The sequence below is a fragment of the Phaseolus vulgaris genome, chromosome 8 (assembly GCF_000499845.2).
Source record: "Phaseolus vulgaris cultivar G19833 chromosome 8, P. vulgaris v2.0, whole genome shotgun sequence".
Classification (NCBI taxonomy): domain Eukaryota; kingdom Viridiplantae; phylum Streptophyta; class Magnoliopsida; order Fabales; family Fabaceae; genus Phaseolus; species Phaseolus vulgaris.
In genome coordinates, this window is record NC_023752.2 from 8,003,056 (window position 1) to 8,025,887 (window position 22,832).

General features: G+C 32.2%; 2 protein-coding genes across 2 annotated transcripts; one reads left to right on the plus strand and one right to left on the minus strand.

Moving 5' to 3' along the window:
* The first annotated feature begins 5,752 nt into the window (after positions 1-5,752).
* On the plus strand, positions 5,753-11,521 carry LOC137823557 (vacuolar-sorting receptor 1-like). Its single transcript, XM_068628743.1, has 12 exons — positions 5,753-6,397; positions 7,093-7,788; positions 8,612-8,700; positions 8,817-8,886; positions 8,967-9,050; positions 9,447-9,523; positions 9,628-9,709; positions 9,984-10,066; positions 10,176-10,242; positions 10,396-10,524; positions 10,917-11,014; positions 11,146-11,521. Exons 1-12 carry the CDS (start codon positions 6,109-6,111, stop codon positions 11,239-11,241), a joined length of 1,860 nt encoding a protein of 619 aa, XP_068484844.1. The 5' UTR covers positions 5,753-6,108; the 3' UTR covers positions 11,242-11,521.
* Positions 11,522-14,788: 3,267 nt separating this feature from the next.
* On the minus strand, positions 14,789-18,988 carry LOC137824046 (protein FATTY ACID EXPORT 3, chloroplastic). The gene is made up of 7 exons (XM_068629471.1): positions 18,457-18,988; positions 17,976-18,363; positions 16,762-16,929; positions 16,050-16,096; positions 15,909-15,937; positions 15,368-15,470; positions 14,789-15,238 (listed from the first exon to the last, which is right to left on the minus strand). Exons 1-6 carry the CDS (start codon positions 18,664-18,666, stop codon positions 15,380-15,382), a joined length of 933 nt encoding a protein of 310 aa, XP_068485572.1. The 5' UTR covers positions 18,667-18,988; the 3' UTR covers positions 14,789-15,238; positions 15,368-15,379.
* Between the last annotated feature and the right edge of the window lie 3,844 nt (positions 18,989-22,832).

The window sequence follows — 22,832 nt, forward strand, 5'->3', positions numbered from 1 at the left end:
ATATCATCCAAATAGAAAAAGTTATCACAGCTAGCTTAATCAATTTAACCAACGAACTACCATCACTCTTAATAAAAGAAAGAAAATCATCCTTATTAGAGAAATGATAAGTAGGAAAAATGTGTTGAACCCAACTCCAAATACGCAAAGCATTAGCACATTCAAAAAATAAATGTTGAATAGATTCCTCGTGTTTTTCACAAAGCGTACACATAGAACAAATATGCAAACCTTTATTTTGAATATGTTGATCTGTAGGAAGCCGCCCATGAAAAACTTTCCAAAGGACAAGAGTTTTGGAAGGCGAAATATATGAAGACCAAATAAATTTACCCCAACCACAGGAAACCCCTGGATCCAAGAAAAAAGTCCTAGCTGATTTAAGAGTGAGACGACCAGACTCATCTAGAATCCAATTAGGAATATCCTGTACTGTCCTAACCCTGATATGACGAAAAAGATGAGGCATATGCTGTAAAGACAATGGAATATTCCAATCAGCACCTGTCCAAAACTGAGAGACTGTATCCGAACTACTAGCACCATCAGATAATCCTGCAATATTTGCTAAAGAAATAGTAGCACACCATTTATCATTCCAAAAATTAATAAGAGAACCTGTACCAACAGTCCAAGAAGTATAATCAAGTATAGTAGAATAAAACTGCTTAATTCCTGGCCAAAGAGATGACGATCTATAAACCATTCGAAACTCGTATTTTGATTTAAGGACCCTGGCTTTCAAGAGCAAAGACCAAGGCTTGTTGCTATAAGCAAAGTTCCAAGCAAGCTTAAGAAGATATGCATTATTTTCATGGTGAAGGTTAATAATTTTCAAACCTCCATTCTCAAGGGGAGAACAAATCGTATCCCAATTAACAGTAGCTATACCTTTTTTCAAAATATCACCAGTCCAAATAAAATTTCGACACCACTGCTCAACTTGCTTAAGAAGAGAAACAGGCCATTTATACAAATTAAAACTATAAGCTAGAAGACCCGTAATCACCGTATTGACCAACTGAACACGACCCATCATGCTAAGAGATTTACCTTTCCAAGAAGCTAACTTCAATTTGACTTTATCAGCCAAAGGTTGAAGAAAACGACCCCTTGGAGCACCAACAAAGATAGGCACTCCTAAATAAGTGAAAGGCAAACAACCAGGACTACATGAAAGAATACGCTGAATTTTGGTGATAAACCTTGTAGAATTATCCATGGTGAAAAAACTACTCTTAGAATTATTAACATATTGGCTAGAGAAATCACCATATGTTTTAAGAAAATTACTCAAATTTCTAAGAGACTTATTATCCGCCCTACAAAAAATGAAAATGTCATCCGCATATAAAATATGAGAGGGAGTGAGAAAACCTTGTGGACTAGCCATATGTAGAATCTTCTTATCATTCACAAGCTTTGAGAGACCTCTACTAAGAACTTCCTCTGCAAGACAAAAAAGTATAGGAGACAAAGGATCACCTTGTCTAACACCTCTACTACAAGGAAAAAAACCCACCAAACTACCATTTATTCTGATAGAAAGCATAGCTGAACGGAGAATAGTACTAATCCAACCGACAAACGAGGAGTGAAAACCAAAGCGTGACAAAACTAATAGTAAAAACTTCCAACTTAGAGTGTCAAAGGCTTTGTGAATATCAACTTTGTAAGCCACATTGCCTCCGTGAACCTTTTTAGAAAGCAAGTTAATAGCTTCAGAGGCAATACTAATACAATCTTGAATCTGTCTGCCCTGCACAAACCCATACTGATTAGGAGAAATAATTCCGGCAGCCACAAGAGCAAGCCGATCTGCCAAAATCTTGGAAATAATCTTAAATTTAAAATTAGCAACAGCAATCGGCCTGAAATCTTTAATAGATTCAGCACCCCGAATCTTTAAGAGATACCACATTACTGTTCATTTCAGGGAGAACCCAGTTTTGTTTAAAAAACTGTTGGACTGCCTTACAAACATCTGTCCCAATAATATCCCAACAAGAATGATAAAAAACACCACCAAAGCCATCAGGACCAGGAGCACTATTGCCATTAAGGTTAAAAACAGCATTCCTGATTTCCAAAAAATCAGGACACTTAATCAACATCATATTCTCCTCAGAGGAAACCAACTCAGGAATATAAGTACCAATAAAATCTTCCATATTGTCTATATCCAGATCATGAGAAATAGACTCAGCATAAAGAGTTTTATAAAAATCCAAAATATGTTCCTCAATGAGTGTAGGATCCTCAGTAACAACATTATCAATTCGTAGACGATGAATTCCACTATAATTATTCCTCCTCTTGACCACAGCATGGAAAAAAGCAGTATTTCTATCCCCATCTTTAAACCAAAGCATTTTAGCCCTTTCTTTCCAAAACAAATATTGACAGTGAAGAGCATGATCAAGCTCCTCCTTAGCGATCCTTTCTTGATAGAGAAGCCCATCAATATCAGACATACTAGCAGTCTCTAAGGTTTGTTGAATACCAAGGAGAAGACCCTGTTTAAGAAGAACTGCATTGTGAACATTGCCAAAAGAATTTTTATTCCAGTCACGTAGCTCAACTTTCAACCTTTTTAACTTATGATGTAAAATAAACATAGGACAACCAACAACCTTATTAGCCCAAGAATCATGAATAAGCTTCATACATGAAGCGTCTTGAAGCCACATAGAAAAGAAACGAAAATTGCTAACCTTCCTCAAAGAATTACTAGCAAGACTAGTAAGAATAGGGGAATGATCTGAACAATTTTTAACAAGAACCTGATAAGTACAAGAATCCCATTCATCCAAACACACTCCGTTACATAACGCCCTATCCAATCTTCTATGAATTCTATGGAGCCCTCTCCTTCCATTACACCAAGTATAGCAAGTTCTAGTAAAAGGCATACAAGAAAGGTCATTAGTATTAATCCAATCAAGGAATTCATTACAAGAAACTTGATTAGGAGTCACCCCTCCTTTACAGTCATCCGTCGAGAGCACAGCATTAAAATCACCCATAATACACCAAGGCCCTATGAAGGAACTAAGATCCCTCCACAAAACCCGTCTAGCCACGTATGTGGTAGCACCATAAACACCTGCAAAACTAAAACATTTATCATGCAAATGACAAGTTACAGAAATAAATTGTTCATTTACCAAGAAATTCCGGACCAAATTAGGAACCGACAAGCACCAAAGCTTAGCGGCTTTATTAACAATAGGAGACGTAGCCACCAAATGCATATTAACAGATTTGAAAATAACTTCAAAAGCATTAGTGTACGACACCATAGGTTCAGCAAGAAAAACCAAAAGAGGTTTATGTAGTTTGAGTAAACTAATCAACATCTCCACAGTTTTGTGGTTTCCCAATCCTCTAACATTCCAGAAAAATGAAGAGACTTTCATTGCGACGTTGTGGAGAGAACTGCCTTAGCAGTTTTTTTGGATTTACCATTCTTCTTAGGTGGTCTCCCTGGTTTTCTTTTAGTGCAAACTATTTCCTCTCCAGTATCACTGTCATCCTCCTCCATCTCGTTGGGATCAGCCCAAAATTTTGAAAGAACATTTGTATTTTCCAAACCATCAAGAGAGGAAAAGTGATTTTGCATGTCCAACGATAGTGCTTTAACATCCGCAGAAGATTTAGCCTTCTGAGGTTCAACAATGGCAGTAGACGTACCAATATAAGGATCACCTCCCACATCTGTAGTGTCTAAACCATCAAGAGAGGAGAAGTGATTTTTTAGCACCAACGACGGGGATGGTACAGTCACAATAGCAGAGACCTCCTCATGATGACCACAATATATAACAATATATTTATCATCATAATAATAGTAATAATAATAATTACATTAGATAATGAAAATAATTATATAATATGATTATATTGATAATAATAATCCATCAATGATATAATAAGTGGAATATTTTAGAATATGATGGTTGAAATCTTTTAAAAATGTAAGTTTTGGTAGGTGAATATTTAAAATAATGTACTTTTATACAATATTCTGGTTTAAAGTCTGAAGTGTTTTAATCTAAGTGTTGATTAAGTTGTCTTAATTTTTTGTGTCAAATTTTATAAGAATGAACAATAAAATAATAATAATAGTAATAATTCATATTAGGTTAGTTTTGGTGAATGTTAAGGATAATATAAATTTTGATAAACATTATATTATATAAGTTAAAGAAACTTTCAATTTTCGGGTAACTTTTAAAAATAAATTTTTAATTAATATAATAATGGGTATGCATTATATATGGATTAGTGTATGATATAATACTTTATTTATAAAAATTGTTTTTATTATTAATTTATCTTTCCTTCGAACAATAAAACAATAGTTTTTAACACAAATAATATTTTTTTTAAAACAAGGATAGTATAGATTAAAATATCTGTTGATCTAAAATCAAGAATTAATAAAAAATAAAATAATACATTTTTGTTATCATTTAATCATCAATCATTACTATATTTTATTCTTTATAACATATTCTTTTATTTCAGAGAAGTAAAATCTTCCACTTAATGATTTTTATCTCTTCTCTTATTAAATAACATAATATATATATATATATATGAAAACAATCATACGTTATTAATATGCTAGTTGTACTAAACTGTTAATTTATAGCAAAAAATAATTAATGATCTCTTCTAATTATGTATCATATTAAGGGCAACGTGTTTAGGTCAAAATGTAAATTAATGAACATAATGTAACTAAGCAAGTACTACCATAAAAAAGAAAGTAAGTTTATTTAAATTTTTAAAAAAAATCAATAAACAATTTTAGAATATATTTATTTAAAAATTAGATAAAATTTATTAATTTAAATTATTTACTTTTAAATAGATAAATTAAATAAATACATAAAAAAATATTTTGTTTTATTAAAAGCATTTTTAAAATAAAAACAAATAATTAGTTCAAAATAATTACAAAAACTATTAAATGGCCAGTTATATTTTTAGAAAAAATTAATAAAAAATTAGTCATTAAGAAATTGTTTATCATGTTAAAAGAAATTATTCACATTAGAGCATAAAAAAATCCCAATATTTCTTCTTTTTTCAAAGCCAAACGCTGTCCATGGACAACACATTTTACATATTCTTATTTACTTCATTATTCTGAAATTGATGTTGACAAAGTCGCACTTGAATACGTAATTTAATGATGAATAACTAATTGTAAATAAACTCTTGTTTAACAATTAATTTAATATTTATTTTTTTCGGATATTATTCAGTTAACTATATTTACTTGTATTGTTTAATAATGTATTGTTGCACTAGTTACTGAATTTAACATCAATAAAGAGTAAAACTATACAACATCTATGTTCTATAGATATAAATAGAATTTGAAGCTGAACAATTTTAAGAATTATCTTCAAACAATAGATTTGTTTAGAAATGTTTCTTAGTCAAAGATATTTTCCAATTTTGGTTATTATTTTTCTCTTTCCATCTATCTTTTTAATCTTTTTATTAAATTATAACGTGGTTATCAATAATAAAAATAAAAGTTATTATAATATAATTTATAAAGTTAAAATTATTTATTTATTATAAGTAAAAATCACATAAAATAATCGTTTACATCAGGCGTAATAGTAAGTAGAAGTGATAGAAGAATTTAAAATACAATTCGAAGAGTTATTAAGAACTGAAAATGTAGATATAGAGAAGCATCGATAATAGTAACAATAATAATTAAATAAATAAATTTGTCCATAATATTTGGTTTTTGGTTGGTTTGTTTTTATCTCCGACGGCGATGATTCCTATTACAGTTGAACTTAACTGACACGTCTTCCCCATTATTTCGACACCTTCAAGATTTCGATGCTTTTCCTTTCCCACGCATCACTCTGCTGACCCAGAACGCCATAAACCTCCATCGAACTCAAAAGCTTCTTTTTTCTGCCTCACTTCTCATTTTTCTCATCTGGGTCTTCGCCCTTTGATCACGCTCTACATTAATTGCACTTTGAATTTCAGTTTTACCTGTTCATCCTGATCTTCTTCCTTTTCTTGTGCGGGAAGAAGAAGAAGGAGAAGGAGAAGGAGAAGGAGAAGATGGGCACAAAACTGAGTCTGTTGTTGTGTGTTTGGGTTTTGCTATTGGAGTGTACTGTGGGTAGGTTTGTGGTGGAGAAGAACAGTTTGAGAGTGACTGCACCCACATCGTTGAAGGGGACATATGAATGTGCAATTGGAAATTTTGGGGTTCCCAAGTATGGAGGAACATTGGTTGGTTCTGTGGTATACCCAAAGGTGAATCAGAAGGGGTGCCTCAACTTCACTGATGTCAATTTTCAGTCCAAGCCAGGAGTGTTCCCCACTTTTCTTCTTGTGGATCGTGGAGGTGAAATTCTCATCGCTTTTAAATTCTTCTCCACTTTGTGAGTATCACATAAAGGGACCAAAAAGGAAATGGCATATGATTGTGGTATTTTTGAACATGTTGTTGATCAGAATTGCTTTGTTTGTTTTTTGTTTCTGATGGCATGAGATGGAAAGTTTGGTTAGTTGTTCAATTAATTGAATAAGGAATAGCCGTTTTCTAGTAAGTTAGGAACATTTTTTACTTATTGTAGTTGGTAAATTTACTGGGAGTTGCTGCAAAAGATGTTATAAATGTTGCATTGAATGCTAGTGTAAATAAATAATGCATAATTTCTTTTGTGTTTAAGAGTGTGTTTGATTTCTATTCTTAACTAAAAACTGTTTTTAGTTTTTGGATGAGAAATTGATTGCTGAGTAGTACGAAATAATTGTAGAAAACAGATTCTAAAACTGAAAAATAAGAAGGAAATCAAACAGGCCCTAATTTTTGCGCTCTCTATTTTGTCTTGGGTGTGGTGATGGAGTAGGGATAAAGTATCAATTGTCGTGGAACCATTACAAAAGAAACAGAAAAAGGACATTTTTCTGGTATGATACCTATTTTATTTCAAGAATGTATGTCACCATGCTGATATCCATGCGTAGGTTGTTAGGAACACAGCCACGCAAAATTGTTTCAACCCTCTAAATTTTTTTCTCTGGCCATTTTTGTAGATTGCTACTTCACTTTGAAGGCATGGAATGCACAGAATGGTGGAGCAGCAGCTATTCTTGTAGCTGATGACAAGGCAGAAACATTGATCACTATGGACACTCCTGAAGAAGGGAAAGGTACAAATGATGATTATGTGGACAATATTAGTATTCCTTCTGCTCTTATCAGCAAATCCTTCGGGGATAGCATCAAGAAAGCTCTCTCTGATGGGGACATGGTTAACATGAATCTTGATTGGAGAGAGGCTCTTCCGCATCCAGATGATAGAGTTGAGTATGAGTTATGGACAAATAGCAATGACGAGTGTGGGCCAAAGTGTGACAGTCTAATTAATTTTCTGAAGGACTTTAAAGGGGTAGCTCAGCTGCTCGAGCAGAACGGGTTCACTCAGTTTACACCTCGCTATATAACTTGGTTTTGTCCTGAAGCATTTCTCTTGAGCAAACAGTGCAAGTCTCAATGCATAAACAATGGAAGGTACTGTGCTCCAGATCCCGAGCAAGATTTCAGTAGAGGGTATGATGGCAAAGATGTTGTTGTTCAAAACTTACGCCAAGCTTGCTTCTATAAAGTGGCAAATGAAAGTGGAAGGCCCTGGAAGTGGTGGGACTATGTTACCGACTTTTCAATTCGTTGCCCCATGAAAGAGAACAAGTACACAGAAGAATGCTCAGATGAAGTTATTAAATCTCTTGGTACGTTGGGCAGTTCATGTTTCTCTGCATACTTTACGGAACTATCTTTTGTTTCTGTTTGGTGTTTGATTTTGAATGGGTTGCAAAAATTTGCTCAAGAAGAAAAATCATATGATGCTTGTAATTTCAAACAATATTTTCTTTTAATTTCGTGGTTTCAATCTTTTTCTGTTAATAATTTAGCGTCCCTGGCATTGCCTTGTTTTTTGAGGAGGCATTTGTTGGAAGGCATATTATTATAAACCAAGGATTGGCATTGTTCAGAAAAAATTGAATGAGAATGATGCCCGGGTAAATTCAAAATATGTTTAATTAAAATTAATATTTCTGGAGATATTTTTAAAAAGTCAAATGATAAGAGAAACAAGATACAGAAAATGAAAATTATTAGTTGGGTTATAAAAGAACATCTCATACCCACCCTCACCATAGGCATGAAGATTAAGAACAAGATAGTATTCTAACTTTCCTCAGGACTTGTTTTTGAACTTGTATCAAACATGGGAGTGCCACATTCCCAACTTTTCTTTCCCAGGCATAACTTTACAAACCTTTAAATAAACACATTCTGAAATGTTGAAGCTATAATATATAGGATGAACAAACCAAAATTTGCATCTGCGCTGATAGAAGTATCACTGTCATCATTCCAAACCCAACTAAAGAATCATATACCTAATTATAGTTTCTTTTCCAAAAATTTTATTTTTTAGTGTAAACTAAACTATCTTTTCTTTTGTTATCTCAAATGTTCTTTCAAAGAGGTTTATCAAATCATTCTAATGAAGATATTTTTCCTCCCCCAAATCTGTATACTTTACAGGTGCTGATCTGAAGAAGATTAAGGACTGTGTTGGTGATCCCCATGCAGATGTTGAAAATGCTGTTCTTAAGGCTGAGCAGGATGCCCAGGTTAGCCTTCTAAAATGCAAACATTTACTTATGTTATTCTTGTTGCGTTTTCCTTTCATTTAGGCCATGAAGTTGTTTTATGAGTGTATTGTAATTTGTTCTAAATTGGGTTGCAGATTGGCAAAGGCACTCGTGGTGATGTCACAATACTGCCTACTCTTATTATAAACGACAGACAGTATAGAGGTCCGAGGAAGCTTTTCTAGATGACTTCTATTTGCTGCTTTATATTATATTTTATAATATGTCTTTTTAACTGCTTTTAGGTAAGTTGTCAAGACCCGCTGTTCTCAAGGCACTCTGTGCAGGTTTCCTAGAGACCACTGAACCATCAGTTTGCTTAACTCAAGGTCCTTTTCTCCTTACCTTTTTGTTTTTAATTTCTATTTTCCTCCTTGAACCTTCCCCCCTCCCTCCCTTTCTTCAGAAGAAATCATCTGTGACATCAGGAACTCTTTTCTGCTTCTATAGTTGCTTGCTTTATATATAACTGCTTCAAATGATTTGAATTGTTTGTTACCCTTTATCTATCACCAAGCAGTGTCTCTATTTGGTAGCTCTAAAGTTGGTGAAAATTTAAAATTTCTTTCTCCTTTTCATCTTGATGCTTCCGTTTTTCAATTTTTATTGAAGAAATTATGTAGATTTTGATCCAGATAAAATCGTAGGTGTACTGGTAGGTAGCTGACTATGTAAAAATCCAATCTTGTTCAAATGCTAATGATTTTACTGATTACTTTTTGCAGAAATGGAAACAAACGAGTGTTTGGTAAACAATGGTGGTTGTTGGAAGGAAAAATCCTCTAACATTACTGCTTGCAGGGTATTTGTTGACTGAACCTTGTCAGGCACATTTTATGGTTTTTACTTCATGTGGGCTCTGCTTCTTCTGGTTTTAACCATCTACTTATGTTTTTCTAATTACAGGACACTTTCCGAGGAAGAGTATGTGAATGCCCTATAGTACAAAGTGTGAAATTTGTTGGAGATGGATATACCCACTGTGAAGGTAAAATAGTTCTTGAATTCAGATAAATTGCTTCATTCTCCATTCTACACATTTTAAAATCTACTTATTCCAGAAACAAGCCAAACAGCACACTCATCATCATCATCCCAACAAATTGGTCTTTATAGTTGTACCTCCTTTTGTTCCATTTACACTCCTAATCTCTATCCACGGTTGTCATTCTACCTTGTTTATGAGTCGGGGAGGTTGGGAAGCTTGCTAATTTCAATTTTTTATGCGCTTCATTCTCATGAGAATTTGAATTTCTTAACAGCATCGGGAACCTTGAGCTGTGACTTCAACAATGGTGGTTGTTGGAAGGGATCTCAAGGTGGCAAGGCTTACACGGCTTGTCTGGTTAGTTGTCTCGGTCATCCTTTTGTGCATGTTTTTGGTTAGAAGGGACAGGAGTAAAACTGATATGATAGATAATTCATTGTCATTTGTTTCTTCATTAATAATGCAGGATGACTACAGAAAAGGCTGTACATGTCCTCCTGGGTTCAGAGGTGATGGAGTAAAGTCATGTGAAGGTATAAATTTGGTGGTTTTGTAGTATTTGGCAAATGATAAGCACAAATGAGAGAGTGGTTCCTCTTGGTGGAACAGAGTGGCTGGATTTGATTTACATTTCTGCAGTTGTTAGTAATCATTTTTTTACATTTCTGCTTCTGATTATGCTGCAGATATTGATGAGTGCCAAGAGAAAACAGCCTGCCAATGCCCAAGTTGCAAATGTAAAAACACCTGGGGAAGTTATGAGTGCAAATGCGGTAGTGGTTTGTTCTACTCACGAGAAAATGACACATGTCTAGGTGAGGCTTATTTAGTTTTTCTATCTTTTTTCTGGATCACTTTCAAAATTGCCTTGCTAAATGGATGTTTTTGTATATAAGCATTTCAACTAAGGGATAATGCTTCATTGGGCTTTCCTTTTCCATCTGTAAAGTGTCAAGGTTTTCTTTGAGAAGCTTGTGAGCTTCATAATTGCATTTTAAACCAAATGGAAAATTCTAGTATGCTTTCCATTATCTTGATGGTGTTGTAGGTATTATTCTTGTATGTTGCTGAGTGCTGAAGTTTAAGATTCTGCCTGTCTGTACATAATTTCCAAAGACTTCAATATTTTTATTTCAATCTTACCTATGCAGATACTCTTTGTATAGCTGTTGACATTTTCAATTTCTTGATATCATTAAAAATGCAGGAGCATATTCTGCTTCAGGGGTGAGCATCTGGATGATTATGCTCATCGTGGTTGTTGCTGTTTCTGGAGGATATGCATTTTACAAGTACAGAATCCAGGTATGATTGTTGCAAGTTTTGAGTTTCATTTATTTATTTTGAGTCTTGTTGATTAAATTGTTGGCACCATTTTTATGCATATTCATCCCAGAATTCATTGTAAATGTTTTTGTTGAAATAATTATGTGCAGAGATACATGGATTCAGAAATACGAGCAATTATGGCACAATACATGCCTTTGGATAATCAACCTGATGTCCCTAATCAAGTTCATCACAACATCTAGATGGAGATAACCATGCTCAGTTTATACTATCAACTTCTCCTTCTCACACTATCCTTTGTTATTATATTTAGCTTTGTAAATTCCAAACCAATGTGGTCGTGCCATTAAAGTTTATGCATTTTTTCCACTGTTTCGGCTCTTCCAAGTTCTGCACATGACATTTTTCTTGGCATGGAAGGGGTAGGTATAAATTATGCTTTTTACTTTCTTAGAAGCTCTTTATAATGAACAATACATTTTCTTCAAACTAAATGCAATTTTTTTCATATGATTTTAAAAAGATATGATCATTTTTTATGTAAACTAGTTTTGTTTAATGAGATGACACAACTTTGTCTTGAGAAGATAATTGTCTTTGCACTCTAAAACTATCATCAGTACAAAGTGATATGAACATGAATGTTTCAGGATATGACAAGATATACTTTAATTGTATTAAATGTTTTATGTTCACGGGATAACATGATAGGGTACATAGTAGGAGATATATATTATGTTCAAATGATAATATTATCTCTTTTTTTTGTTAAAATTTAAAAAAAAAGGTAGTTCGTTTTTTAACTATAATTTTTTTATGCATGATTATATTGAAATACCATACTGCAACATGATTCTGTCATAAAATTAGAAAAACAAAGTCCTATCATCTCTATAAACATCTCTTCTAACATTAAATATGTTATTATTTCACATACTTTCCATGAATATATAGTTATCCAGATTATGAACTTATGAATTTCCACAATAATAATACGATAAAAAATAGTAAAAAAAAACTAAAGAAAATACGAAATCATTGTCTCATCTACAATTTCATGTTACTCTTTATCCTCTATTTTGTCTAACTAGTGCATAAGAAGAAAAAAGGTGATTTTAAAATTAAAATAATCCAAAATCCACTTTATAATACCCCCATTGTGTGCAATTCATGAGAATGCATTTAAAATAAGTTTTGAATATTTGAAAGTGAAAGAAAATATTTATGAAAATATTTTTTTTTCTACAATAACACTGTTTTGATTCGTGTGATGAGTATTTACATGGAACCCAGATTTCTACTTGCACACTTGTTCAAAGTAATCATGAATTTGTCATTCTTCCCTAAATCAAAGTAAATCCACAATCAAGTATCTATTTTTTCCAAAATCAAATAAAACCCAATTCCATAAAGAACATAGCAAGTAGCCTAAACAGAACATTATAGAATAAAATAAAAAGAGAAGCAACAGTGATACGAAAGTAACTTATCATAGAAAAAAAGTATTATCGAATGATAAAAACATTATTTGAGTTATAAAGACAATAATTCTGATAAGTGAAAATGCTTAGATGTGTCCATAAACTTTAATTATGCGATATTAAAAATTGAAGGATAAAAAAATTATAATTTCTTATTCATATTTAAGTGAGCTACTCAATCAAATAAAAGTCACATTAATAAGTAGATAAAAAAATCCGATAGAAAAAATTATTATATTGTAATGATTTAACAAACATTAAATTAAAATAAAACAAAATAAATGATCATATCCTATCTTACTTATATCGATCGAACAAACCCTTCCATAATAAAAAGATAATCTTAGACTATTTCCTATAAAAAGACATTCAAATAATTTGTTAGCATTAAATTGATATTCGCATGCAGAGGAACATAATTAAGCTAAGTTCAAAATAAACTTAAGTATAAGAGATCAAATATCCAAATGTCTTTAATAATAAGATTCTTCACATCATATATTTATGTATAACCAATTTTCATTCCATTATTTCTAACTGGAACATCAGAGTTTTTCATGTATTAATGGAATGTCCTAGTCAATGATCACTACAATTTAGCTTTTGAAAGTTTTCTATATTTTATTGAAAAAAATTTGCTTAAAACTAATTGATTATGTTGAAATTTAATATGATATCAAAACATATTGTTCCTACTGAAAATATAACGTTACTACAATATAGTTTTTGAAAATTTTCTATATTTTATTGAATGAATTTGCTTAAAACTAATTGATTATGTTGAAATTTAATATGATATCAAAACATATTGTTTCTACTGAAAATAGAACGTGTGTATAGATGTCTATAGTGATCCTGGAAAAGTTTGACCAAATTTCATAGTGAGTGTCAAATGTTCTTATCAAAAATGATTTCGGGAAGTGTAACTCGATAAGAACTGCGTGTTTTCCGAGGAATGAGTTTTCAGTTGGTCTCCAATGAGAATGAGAGATCTACCTGCAAAGACTCTCCGATGTTTAGGTCAGTAGGAGTACAAAGATGATAAATTTTTAACAAAGAGCTAAGAGTAAGAGTATAGAATAGAGTTTAGTGTATTCCTTTATTGAGAGAGTCATCACCTATTTATAGGTCTTGTTGGACTCAGATCATTAAGAAAAACATTTAATGGTCATCATATGATATAAATGAATTTTATAAGAGTAATCTATAACTGCTAGTAACTTATAACCAATTTATGTATGTGTCTTGAATATAATATTAAATAGTTATTGTCTAATTTATGTACCGTAAATATAATATTAAATAGATAATTATTGTTTCATTTATGTATCTTAATATTATATTAAATAATTTATTATGTTTCCGGTTGTAATTGGAGGAATGTAAACTTATTCAAATGGATAATTATATAGTCGGACAAACTCACCTAGTCTGACCTGTTGAGGATTAAGTTTGGAGTGAAACACCACAGTGGATATGAATTGTTATAATAGACAACTAGACCTCCATTTTAATGCATATATTTTCTGCACAAATTGGTAAAAAATGTCTTGCCAACGAATACATTAAAGCTAAACATTCTTCATCTCACATATTTTCACTACATTTGGATAACATTTTCACCCCTATACATCACAGCGTCAGAAAAGTAAGACATGTTTCATTCTCGAAATTTCTAAGACAATAATGTTCTAATAGCGCTGAGAACACATAGTAACTCGCAGTTACATTATTTTTTTAATAGTGAAAAAAATACTATAATTTAACAAAAGACATGTCTTCAAGAAGACTTCAAAATTCTCAGTTACACATTAAGTCCTCCAATTCACTACTAATATAACATCAATATTTAACACTTATTATCCCTTGATTTTGTTTATTATTAACATATTATCCGTAGATCAAAATTATTCAATCTCAAAAGACTAAATATATAGCCAAAATTTTATATAAACAAGAATTACCTATTCAAAAAATTATAGAAACAAAAAGCAAAGTGTTCTGAAAAAACATAAAAAACTATTTTAAAGTTAAACTTGGAAATTGTTTGACAGTTTTTCTTTTGTTTAAAAAGTTCTAAAAAACTCGGAGAATTAGAGGATATAATAGGTAGAGAAATGAGAGTATGAGGGGAAAAAACTATTTTCTCTTCTAAAAAAGTACCTTTCTCAACTTTTTGTCAAATAAATATGTATTATTTTTGGTTAATGGAAAATTAAACTACTTCACTTTAAAAGAAATAGAAAAAGTCGAAAAGATAAAAAAATAAGACAAAAATCTAGAAGTATTGTTCAGGCGTTAAAAGCAATTTGGTCAGCAAAAAAGAACCTAAATTGAAAACTTTCTGCATCATCCAAACACATCTAAAGTATATTAGCATCTGTAACCGTTCAAGGTTACACTCTCGAAGCTAACCATATGCAGCTTACAGGAGATTAGAGAGATGAAGGAGATATCGGCAAAGATATATCTAGATTTTAGTAATATCCCACCTCAGAGGTTACTCATAATATCATATTAGTAATTTTCCACAAAATTCACAACTAAACAAGAAACTACAGGTGAAATTGTATCCACGTTCTCCAAGCTCCATTTTTCAACGTATGAAACCATAACCCAAAGCAGTGGGTCTTTTAGTCTTGATGACCCAGCCCGTGATAAACCATGTAAAAAATGATCACCAAAATTTATTCTGACCATCTTCAAGTAGATCTTCAATATTTTGCTGATCTTCACGCCCGATCTTCAACTTTTTACACTGAGTGGCAAATAGGAATAGATTATAAGTACAAAGAAACGAGCATATGTTGAAAGACACGACTTCTCTTAAATATTCACCTGAAAGCATTTTGGATTAAAATAGTGTCTACGAATTTAAAAGGCTGACCTCATCGTAGAACTAGTTTCCTGGTTCAGTTTCCAAGTTTGAGCCATTTTGTTGATTACGTTCCAGTACTATTCTATAGATATAAAATGCCGCAACTGCACCACTGCAGATGTGAAACAAAGTCGTTACATAACGAAGTATTAATAGAAAGATCAAAAGCATTGAACAAAGATTGAGTATAAGCCAAATGATATTCCATTTCCAATCCACTTTTTCAGTTTAATTGAAACTTCATGTAAGTTTTCCATTTGGGTCATTTACAAGAACCATTGTATTTTAACGCTTCTGGCAGAATTGCAATATTCCAGCATTCCGAATTTCCAATTTAACAATCATTTGTTGGATCAAACTAAATGTCATCCAACACCTCACCGTTCATAGCATTAATAAAATCTGCTTTTAGTCCAACCGTCTAGTTTGTGTTAAAAATGAAATAGCAGCAAGTTACTAAGATTATCTCCAATTAACGTAACGATTAACTCCTAAATGAAGACCAAAAAAAGTTCACATGTAAGTAAAATAATAATGATGTTTCAAGAACCTGATCAAGGCAGTGAAATAAGATGATCCCTGGCAAAAAGAAAAGAATGTGAAACTATCAAATGTTTGAAACTAATATTACTTTTATTTGCATGAAAGTTAAATTAAGCTTGATAAATGCTCAATGTAATGAATGCCTTACTTTGCCTATTGCGCTTATCTCCCGCAGAAACAGTATACTTGCTATAGCTGCAAGTCCAGCAAGTTAAAATAAGCTTCAAGATAGAGAAACAAACAAATACACAATTGAAAAGATTAAATGCATAGCTAGTCTGAAATTAATGAACTTAATTAGATTTTGACAAGAAAAAGTTTATGTGTGTGTTTTTAAACTATAAGACCACATGTATACTCTATGGAAACAATCCCACTCGAATAGTTGGCAAAGTTCTTTCTCCAAGTATTTAACATACTATATCTTCACTTTGCCGATTAATAAAAATACTATATCTACACCTGCCAATTAAAAAAAATATACTATATCTACACTCAAAATTGAAACCGTTGATTAAATTGGAACAATCCAATACCAGTTAATCCATAAATATGGAAACATAATTTCATCATTAAAAGTGTAAAGAATGTTTTATTTCTTTAATTATAACATATTTGACTACAATTTGTTTAGTATTTAAAATACTGTAAACAAAAAACAAATCAGAGCAAATAGTCTCTTGTTCAAGTCTTATGGATGCAAAAAAGTAGGCATTAGGAAAGTTTTTCCCCCCTTTAATGGATGCGCACAATGCATCATAACTTAACTAGTCTGGACTTAATGTAGGCAACTTTTAAATACCATCCCTAAATTATGCAACAGTTCTGAGACAAGTTAAATAAGAAGCATGCGATCTCACCAGCTTGGCCCTTCAAAGCAAGAGGAGAGGCGCGTCCTTTTTTATATGATTTCAGACTTAAAATGCTTAAAGCAAGGAGGGCACCACCTAAAATCACCCCAAACCTTATGGCTGAAACACTGCCTGTTACCATAAAGTAAAGGAAGCCACCAAGAGAAAGCAGCAAACCTACAAGAACACGAATACGACAAAAATATTAAACAAAGTACGGAGGGGAAACAGGATGATAAATATCCCCAGTGAACATAGTAGAATTCATATAATTATTTAATGAGATTTTTTGGGTGATAGTGGGTGTCGTGTCTGGAACCTGGGAGCCTAGAGTGGTATTTAATGAGATTACATCTATAGGGAACTGATATTGAGACCCGAGGCCCATAAACCAGGCCCTTAAATCATCCCAACATCTAAAAAGATTCCAGCATCAGTCCCTGTGTGAAGAATGGATAATATGTCTGTAGTTTTATTACAGGATAATGATCATTAACACCAGTCATTATCAACACACATACAACTCCTATCAAAGGCTAATTCATATCAACTATCAATTCTAATCCTCATTAGCTTCCATCCCTCCTAATAAGTGAGAACGTGACTAAGTTATCTATAATATATGAGCAGTGTAATACTGGGTAAGAATTATGTTCTAAAATCTTAACAAATTTGAACTCAAGAAATGAAAATCTAGCTTCACCATTCACTAGTACAATGATAAAAAGTAGCTTATATTGTAACAGCTTGACAACTAGCTTTCACCTCTCATAAAAAGTGCTTGTCCTAAACAGGATTTTCCATAATATGTTCTTCCTCTTCCTCACTTACTCCCGTCAAGTTTACGCTAACTTGAGTATGGGAGTGCTTCACCTTCGTTCTGCAAGTCCCCCTATGAAAAAAATCTTTGAATTTGAGCTAAGAACTAACCTAACTTAACCACACAAATTCAACTTGTACAGTAAGAATTGCCTAAGCTTTATAAGCACTACTTAAACGAGCTGATGTGTCGACGACAACACATTACAACATTTCACACCAGCTTTCTAGCCAGGCCCTTTGTAGGTAATCCTGTTCAAGACCTTGGCACAATTGAGTCAGACTACCCGGGTGACCACAATTAAGGCGTTTTTCCAACAAACAAATTTATATCAAGGAATCATGACCTCTCTCAACATGCTCCCCACAAACTCAACCATGCAAAAACACATAATTATTCATACCATACGGCAGGCCAACATAGAAGTCCCTCAGTCCAGACAACTTCTGGATATCATCAGACGGCGTGGTGAACGTCTCCACAATGTCCTTCACCTCCGGCGAACTCTCTGCCGCCGAGGACAAATACTCCTTCCCTTCGTCGGTGATCTCCTTCGCGGCGGTGCTCAGCTCGTGCTTGGTCTTATCCGCCAGCACAGTCAGCTGCTCCGTGGTTTCCTTCAGAATGACACTGGCCTTCTCCGAGTACAACTTATAAGCGTCCTGAGAAACGCCCTGCAACCTCTCCGCCTGTTCCTTGAAAGTTTCCAGCGCCTGCTTCCACGCCTTCTGCGACTCCTCAGAGCCCGCAATAACATCACGCTCCTTCTCCACTTCGATCTCCCCGTGTTCCTACACAGTTCACCAATTCAAATCACAAATCAATATACACTTCCGCTGTAACTAACTAACTAACTAACGAACTAATTCGCTTTTGCGTCTTACCGAATCTTGGTGAGAAGCGGTGAAAGCGACGGTTGACGGTTTCCGGCGGTGGATGGTAAGGAAGGAGGCGGCGAGGGCGTTAGGGGGAGCGGCGTTAAGAGCGCGAGGTTTGAGTAAGGGGTGGAAGTTGAAGGTACGGGGAGACTTGTTGAATGGGAGAGAGAAATTGCAATGAGCGAGTTTAGGGTTTAACACTGAAACTGAATCCATGGTGAATGGAAGGTTAGAGAGAGAGAGAGAGAGATGGTGGAGCCGAAGAGAAACGAAGGTTAGCAGAGGAAGGGAGGGATGAAGAGAAGGATGGGATTTATAGTGATGGAGATGGAAAATGAGATTGGAGTGAAGGTGTTTGTGAAATGTCCTAAACCATCCACAACGCAATGCGCGAGGGAAGAGTTTAGCTCGTGTGCTGTGCTGTGCTGCGTGCAACACTCCCGAGAAGGTGACACCTGTCCTCAAGGATTCATCACCAAATCATCCATCATAACCTATGTTGGGTCGGAATCTCCCAAGTCCAAGCAATTGCTCTATTGTCTCTTCCTTCTCCTCTCTTCATATTTTTTAAAACTAAGGAATAAATTATTTAACCTAACTTTTTAAATACTTAATAAAAGGTTAAAATTTATCAGAAAAATATTTCACTTACTTTTCCTTTTAACTTTTTCTTATACTAAAAATACTCATGAATATATATTTTCTAAATGACACTAATACTTGTGGAGGTAATTTTAATTTCTACTAATTTTTAATGTATAAATGAAAATGTAACATGAGAGAATTAACAATGAATGCAAATTTAGTTGGGCGAAATTTACATATAATCGAATTTAGATTAATTAACAAATTTCTGCTCTAAGTTTTGATATTTTTTAGTGAACTGATAATATTATAATTGTGTTAAAAAGTGATTACTAATATTAGTTTTTGTATCTTTATGAACTTAAATGTATTTGATTTTAAAAAAATTAATCAAAATTATTATTGCCTGTAAATGTCTTATTCTTCTTAACATTTTAGTTAAATAATTTTAAATATTAATAAATATAATTCCAAGAACAATTTCAATAGTACAAACAGAAATGTGAATGAGTATATAATATAGTATAACATAAAATATACAATAATGATGATTAATATGTAAAACTTATTATTTATACTTAATATTATATTTATTAATGATTAGTAAAAAATAAAACACTTCGTGACTTTACATATTTAAAACATAATAATTATTTTCGAATGGGTTTGGGGCCTAGAGAACGATTACTTCAACTCCTGTGTTCGGTCGATTCCACACGCTCGATGCTCCTCTATGCGTTCGCCCTCCTGGTTGTGCTTCCCTTCCCTCGATTGTCCTACTTCTCGGGCGGAGAGGGTACCTGCAGAAGGTACTCCAACGCTCAAATCAGTGGGATATCGGTACTCGGTTGTCAGAATACTATAGATAATGACGTACCTTTCTCCTTAAAATGCGTGTTATTTATATTACTTTAATGAGTCTTTGTTGTTGGGCCAGATTAAGGGAGTTGGTTTGCGTTTAGGGTTGTGTTAAGCCACCCTTAACTGTAGATTAGCCTTACTAATCTGGTCAACCTTCGACTTGAGCGATATGGACCGATCGGCCACATGTGCGGAGCGGTCGCCCCTTTATCGTTCGTGTGGCGGCATGGGCCGAGTGTTGGCTGACTTGGCAAGTCATCCGGTCGTACCAGTACAATAATATTAATAATTATTATTATTTTATTATATAAAATAATGATAAATAGTTATTAGTTTTTTATAGTTTATTTTATTCCCATTAATAACTTTTTAAATAATCACTTATGTAGTAAAACTATATAAAAAAATAATGTAAATTTTAAATTTTGAGTATGAAAACATGTTTGATCATATTTTCTTTTTGGGAAAGTAGCACAATGATAAAATCATATTTATTATGATTTCCAATTAATATTTTTTATTATTGAGACATTTAAACTTTTTCTTTTTTACTTTAAAAAATTAAATTATTATTTATCTTTTACTAGTATTCTCTTTTTATATTCTAACTTTCATTTTATACTTTTTTTAAATTGTCAAATGTATATATGATTGTTTATGAATTTGTATTTCATGTTAATTATTTTTATCTCAAATCTAGATTACCTGTTATCTATATTTTTATTTCATGTTTGAAACTAACTTGCTTGAGCTTCAAACGAAAATTGTGTTTGTTATCCCTTTTAAAAGTTGAAGTTTAACTAGTCTTTGGTGCAAGAAAGGGATATGATTCGAGTAAAACCCTTTTTTATAACACACTCTGCCTTTTGCTTCACAACAAAAGCAAAGAACCAATGCCAAAATCAAAAAGCAAATCCAAGTTTTTCATATGAAAATTCCATGAATAATAAAAACCAAAATAAATTGCTTAGGATGTTATGAAATATCTCATAAGAATTTGATTCAGTAATATACTTTTTCCCGTACAATTTGATAGATGCAACCATCTTGATTTTTAAATATTTTAAATGTTGAGAATTACTCAACTATACATATACATTTCATAAATGAATGGAAAGTTTGAGTCAATTCTTTTTTTTTTAAACTGTGTTAAACTTAAAGTTTATTTAAATACAGATTTAGATTTTATAAAGTTAATTTAGATTTAAAATTAATTATAATTTTAAATTGAAAAATATGAATTAATTTAGTTAACAATATTAAATTTGTTAATAATTTATATAAAAAAAACTCTTTAGAAAGAAGATCGAAAGAAGAATCTTCCTCATTCACAATTTTGATTGACTCGATTCTTGGTTTTTCAACTTTTGAGTGTTAAAAAAATAAGTTAATTTTGTAATATTAGAACTAAACATGAAGATCACATAATTAAGATTGGATTCTATTGATATTCTTATTTAGATTAAGTTTGGATAATGTCTACCAATGTAAATTTAATGTAATGCCAGCAAAATATACTTTAATAACGTCATTTATTGTTCTAATTTTTTCTCAAATAAAAATATAAGGTATTTCAATCATTATTAATATTATTGGTGTTTACAACTGTTTTCGATATTATATCTTAATAAAATTGGTATGTTAATGCTTAATAATAGTATTTTGATTGATATTCTATTTTTTATAATTAAATATGAAATTAAAATTCTGAAAAAAAAAATAGTCGAAAATATATTATTTATTTAGTATTGAGAGAGTGATTTATAATTTGAAAAGGTGCTTGTAACATAAAATTAAGAAGATAAAAAATAAAGAGGATGTTTGTATAGTATTTAGGAGTCTTGTGGTGTATGGAATGAATTTTATTTATAAAAAAATATAGATAATTTTAAAATGTAGTTGTGTTCTAACGAAGAACGAAGAAAAGGAACATTCAAAATTGTTGTGTAGTGGGATATTTAAATATTTGACAATTGGACTATTGTTGTTTAGAGCACATATCAAATCCAGTCCAAGTAATTAGAGTTCCCCCATTTATTTCTTAGTAATTACTTCCTGCACCTAATCAATTCCTTCCTCCACCCGACACACTTTTTAAAATCCCATTATGTCCTTGTAGACAAATGCGTTACAAATATCTGGAATTGGGTTTGAATTCCATATGTACATATCCGGAATAGTTAATTGTGTTCTGGATGTGGGCATGCGGAAGTATATTTTTTGACTTATGGATTTTTATATTCGAAAGCTAAGTGATATTTTTTTTCCAACATTATCAATGGATACAGCTGCCTCAAAGGAGAAATGCGAACAGAAGAATGACAAGACGACGTTGCCCGCTGCGTTCAATGCGAAAACGAAGGTGGCAGTGGTGGCGGCTGCTACTGCGTGAAAACGAAAGGGTGTTGTGATTGGGTGCAAATCTCTCCCTTAACCTAATTTTAATTTCATTAAGGGCATTTTCATATTTTCGCAAATTTTGTTAAGGGCATTTTGGGTATTTTTACATGATTGGGTAGAGGGAGAGTCGGCCTTATTTCTTTAGCTTCCATGTGCAATTTCATGAGGACTATTTCTTCCTGCACATCCATATATTTTTTTGTCATCCCATATAAAATATAAAAATATATTTTTATCCTTTTTGTGTCACTCTCATATTCTGTATTACATAATTCAAAAGTTAATCTTCAGTTCGGAAATAGCTTACGGATTATGTAATCCAAAATATATTTTTAAAAAGTGATATTCTAGATTATATAATCTAGAATTTTTGATTTAAGAGTAGTTTTCAGATTATTTAATTCAAACACACATTTAAAAAAAACTTCCGAATTATGTAATCTGGAAACTAATATCTTATTAGAAAAGATTTCTTCATGTATTTTAAAAAAAACTTCTAAATTATATAATCCTAAAACTAATTACAATTTTTTTTA

What these genes read in the sequence shown, in the direction of transcription:
- LOC137823557 (XM_068628743.1), top strand. Translation starts at nt 6,109, where the DNA reads ATGGGCACAAAACTGAGTCTGTTGTTGTGTGTTTGGGTTTTGCTATTG. An exon ending in AAACGACAGACAGTATAGAG is followed by an intron (nt 8,887 to 8,966) that starts GTCCGAGGAAGC and finishes AACTGCTTTTAG; the next exon opens with GTAAGTTGTCAAGACCCGCT. An exon ending in TGGAGTAAAGTCATGTGAAG is followed by an intron (nt 10,243 to 10,395) that starts GTATAAATTTGG and finishes ATTATGCTGCAG; the next exon opens with ATATTGATGAGTGCCAAGAG.
- LOC137824046 (XM_068629471.1), bottom strand. Translation starts at nt 18,666, where the DNA reads ATGGATTCAGTTTCAGTGTTAAACCCTAAACTCGCTCATTGCAATTTC. An exon ending in CTATGTTGGCCTGCCGTATG is followed by an intron (nt 16,930 to 17,975) that starts GTATGAATAATT and finishes GTGTTCTTGTAG; the next exon opens with GTTTGCTGCTTTCTCTTGGT. An exon ending in TGCTTTGAAGGGCCAAGCTG is followed by an intron (nt 16,097 to 16,761) that starts GTGAGATCGCAT and finishes CTGGACTTGCAG; the next exon opens with CTATAGCAAGTATACTGTTT.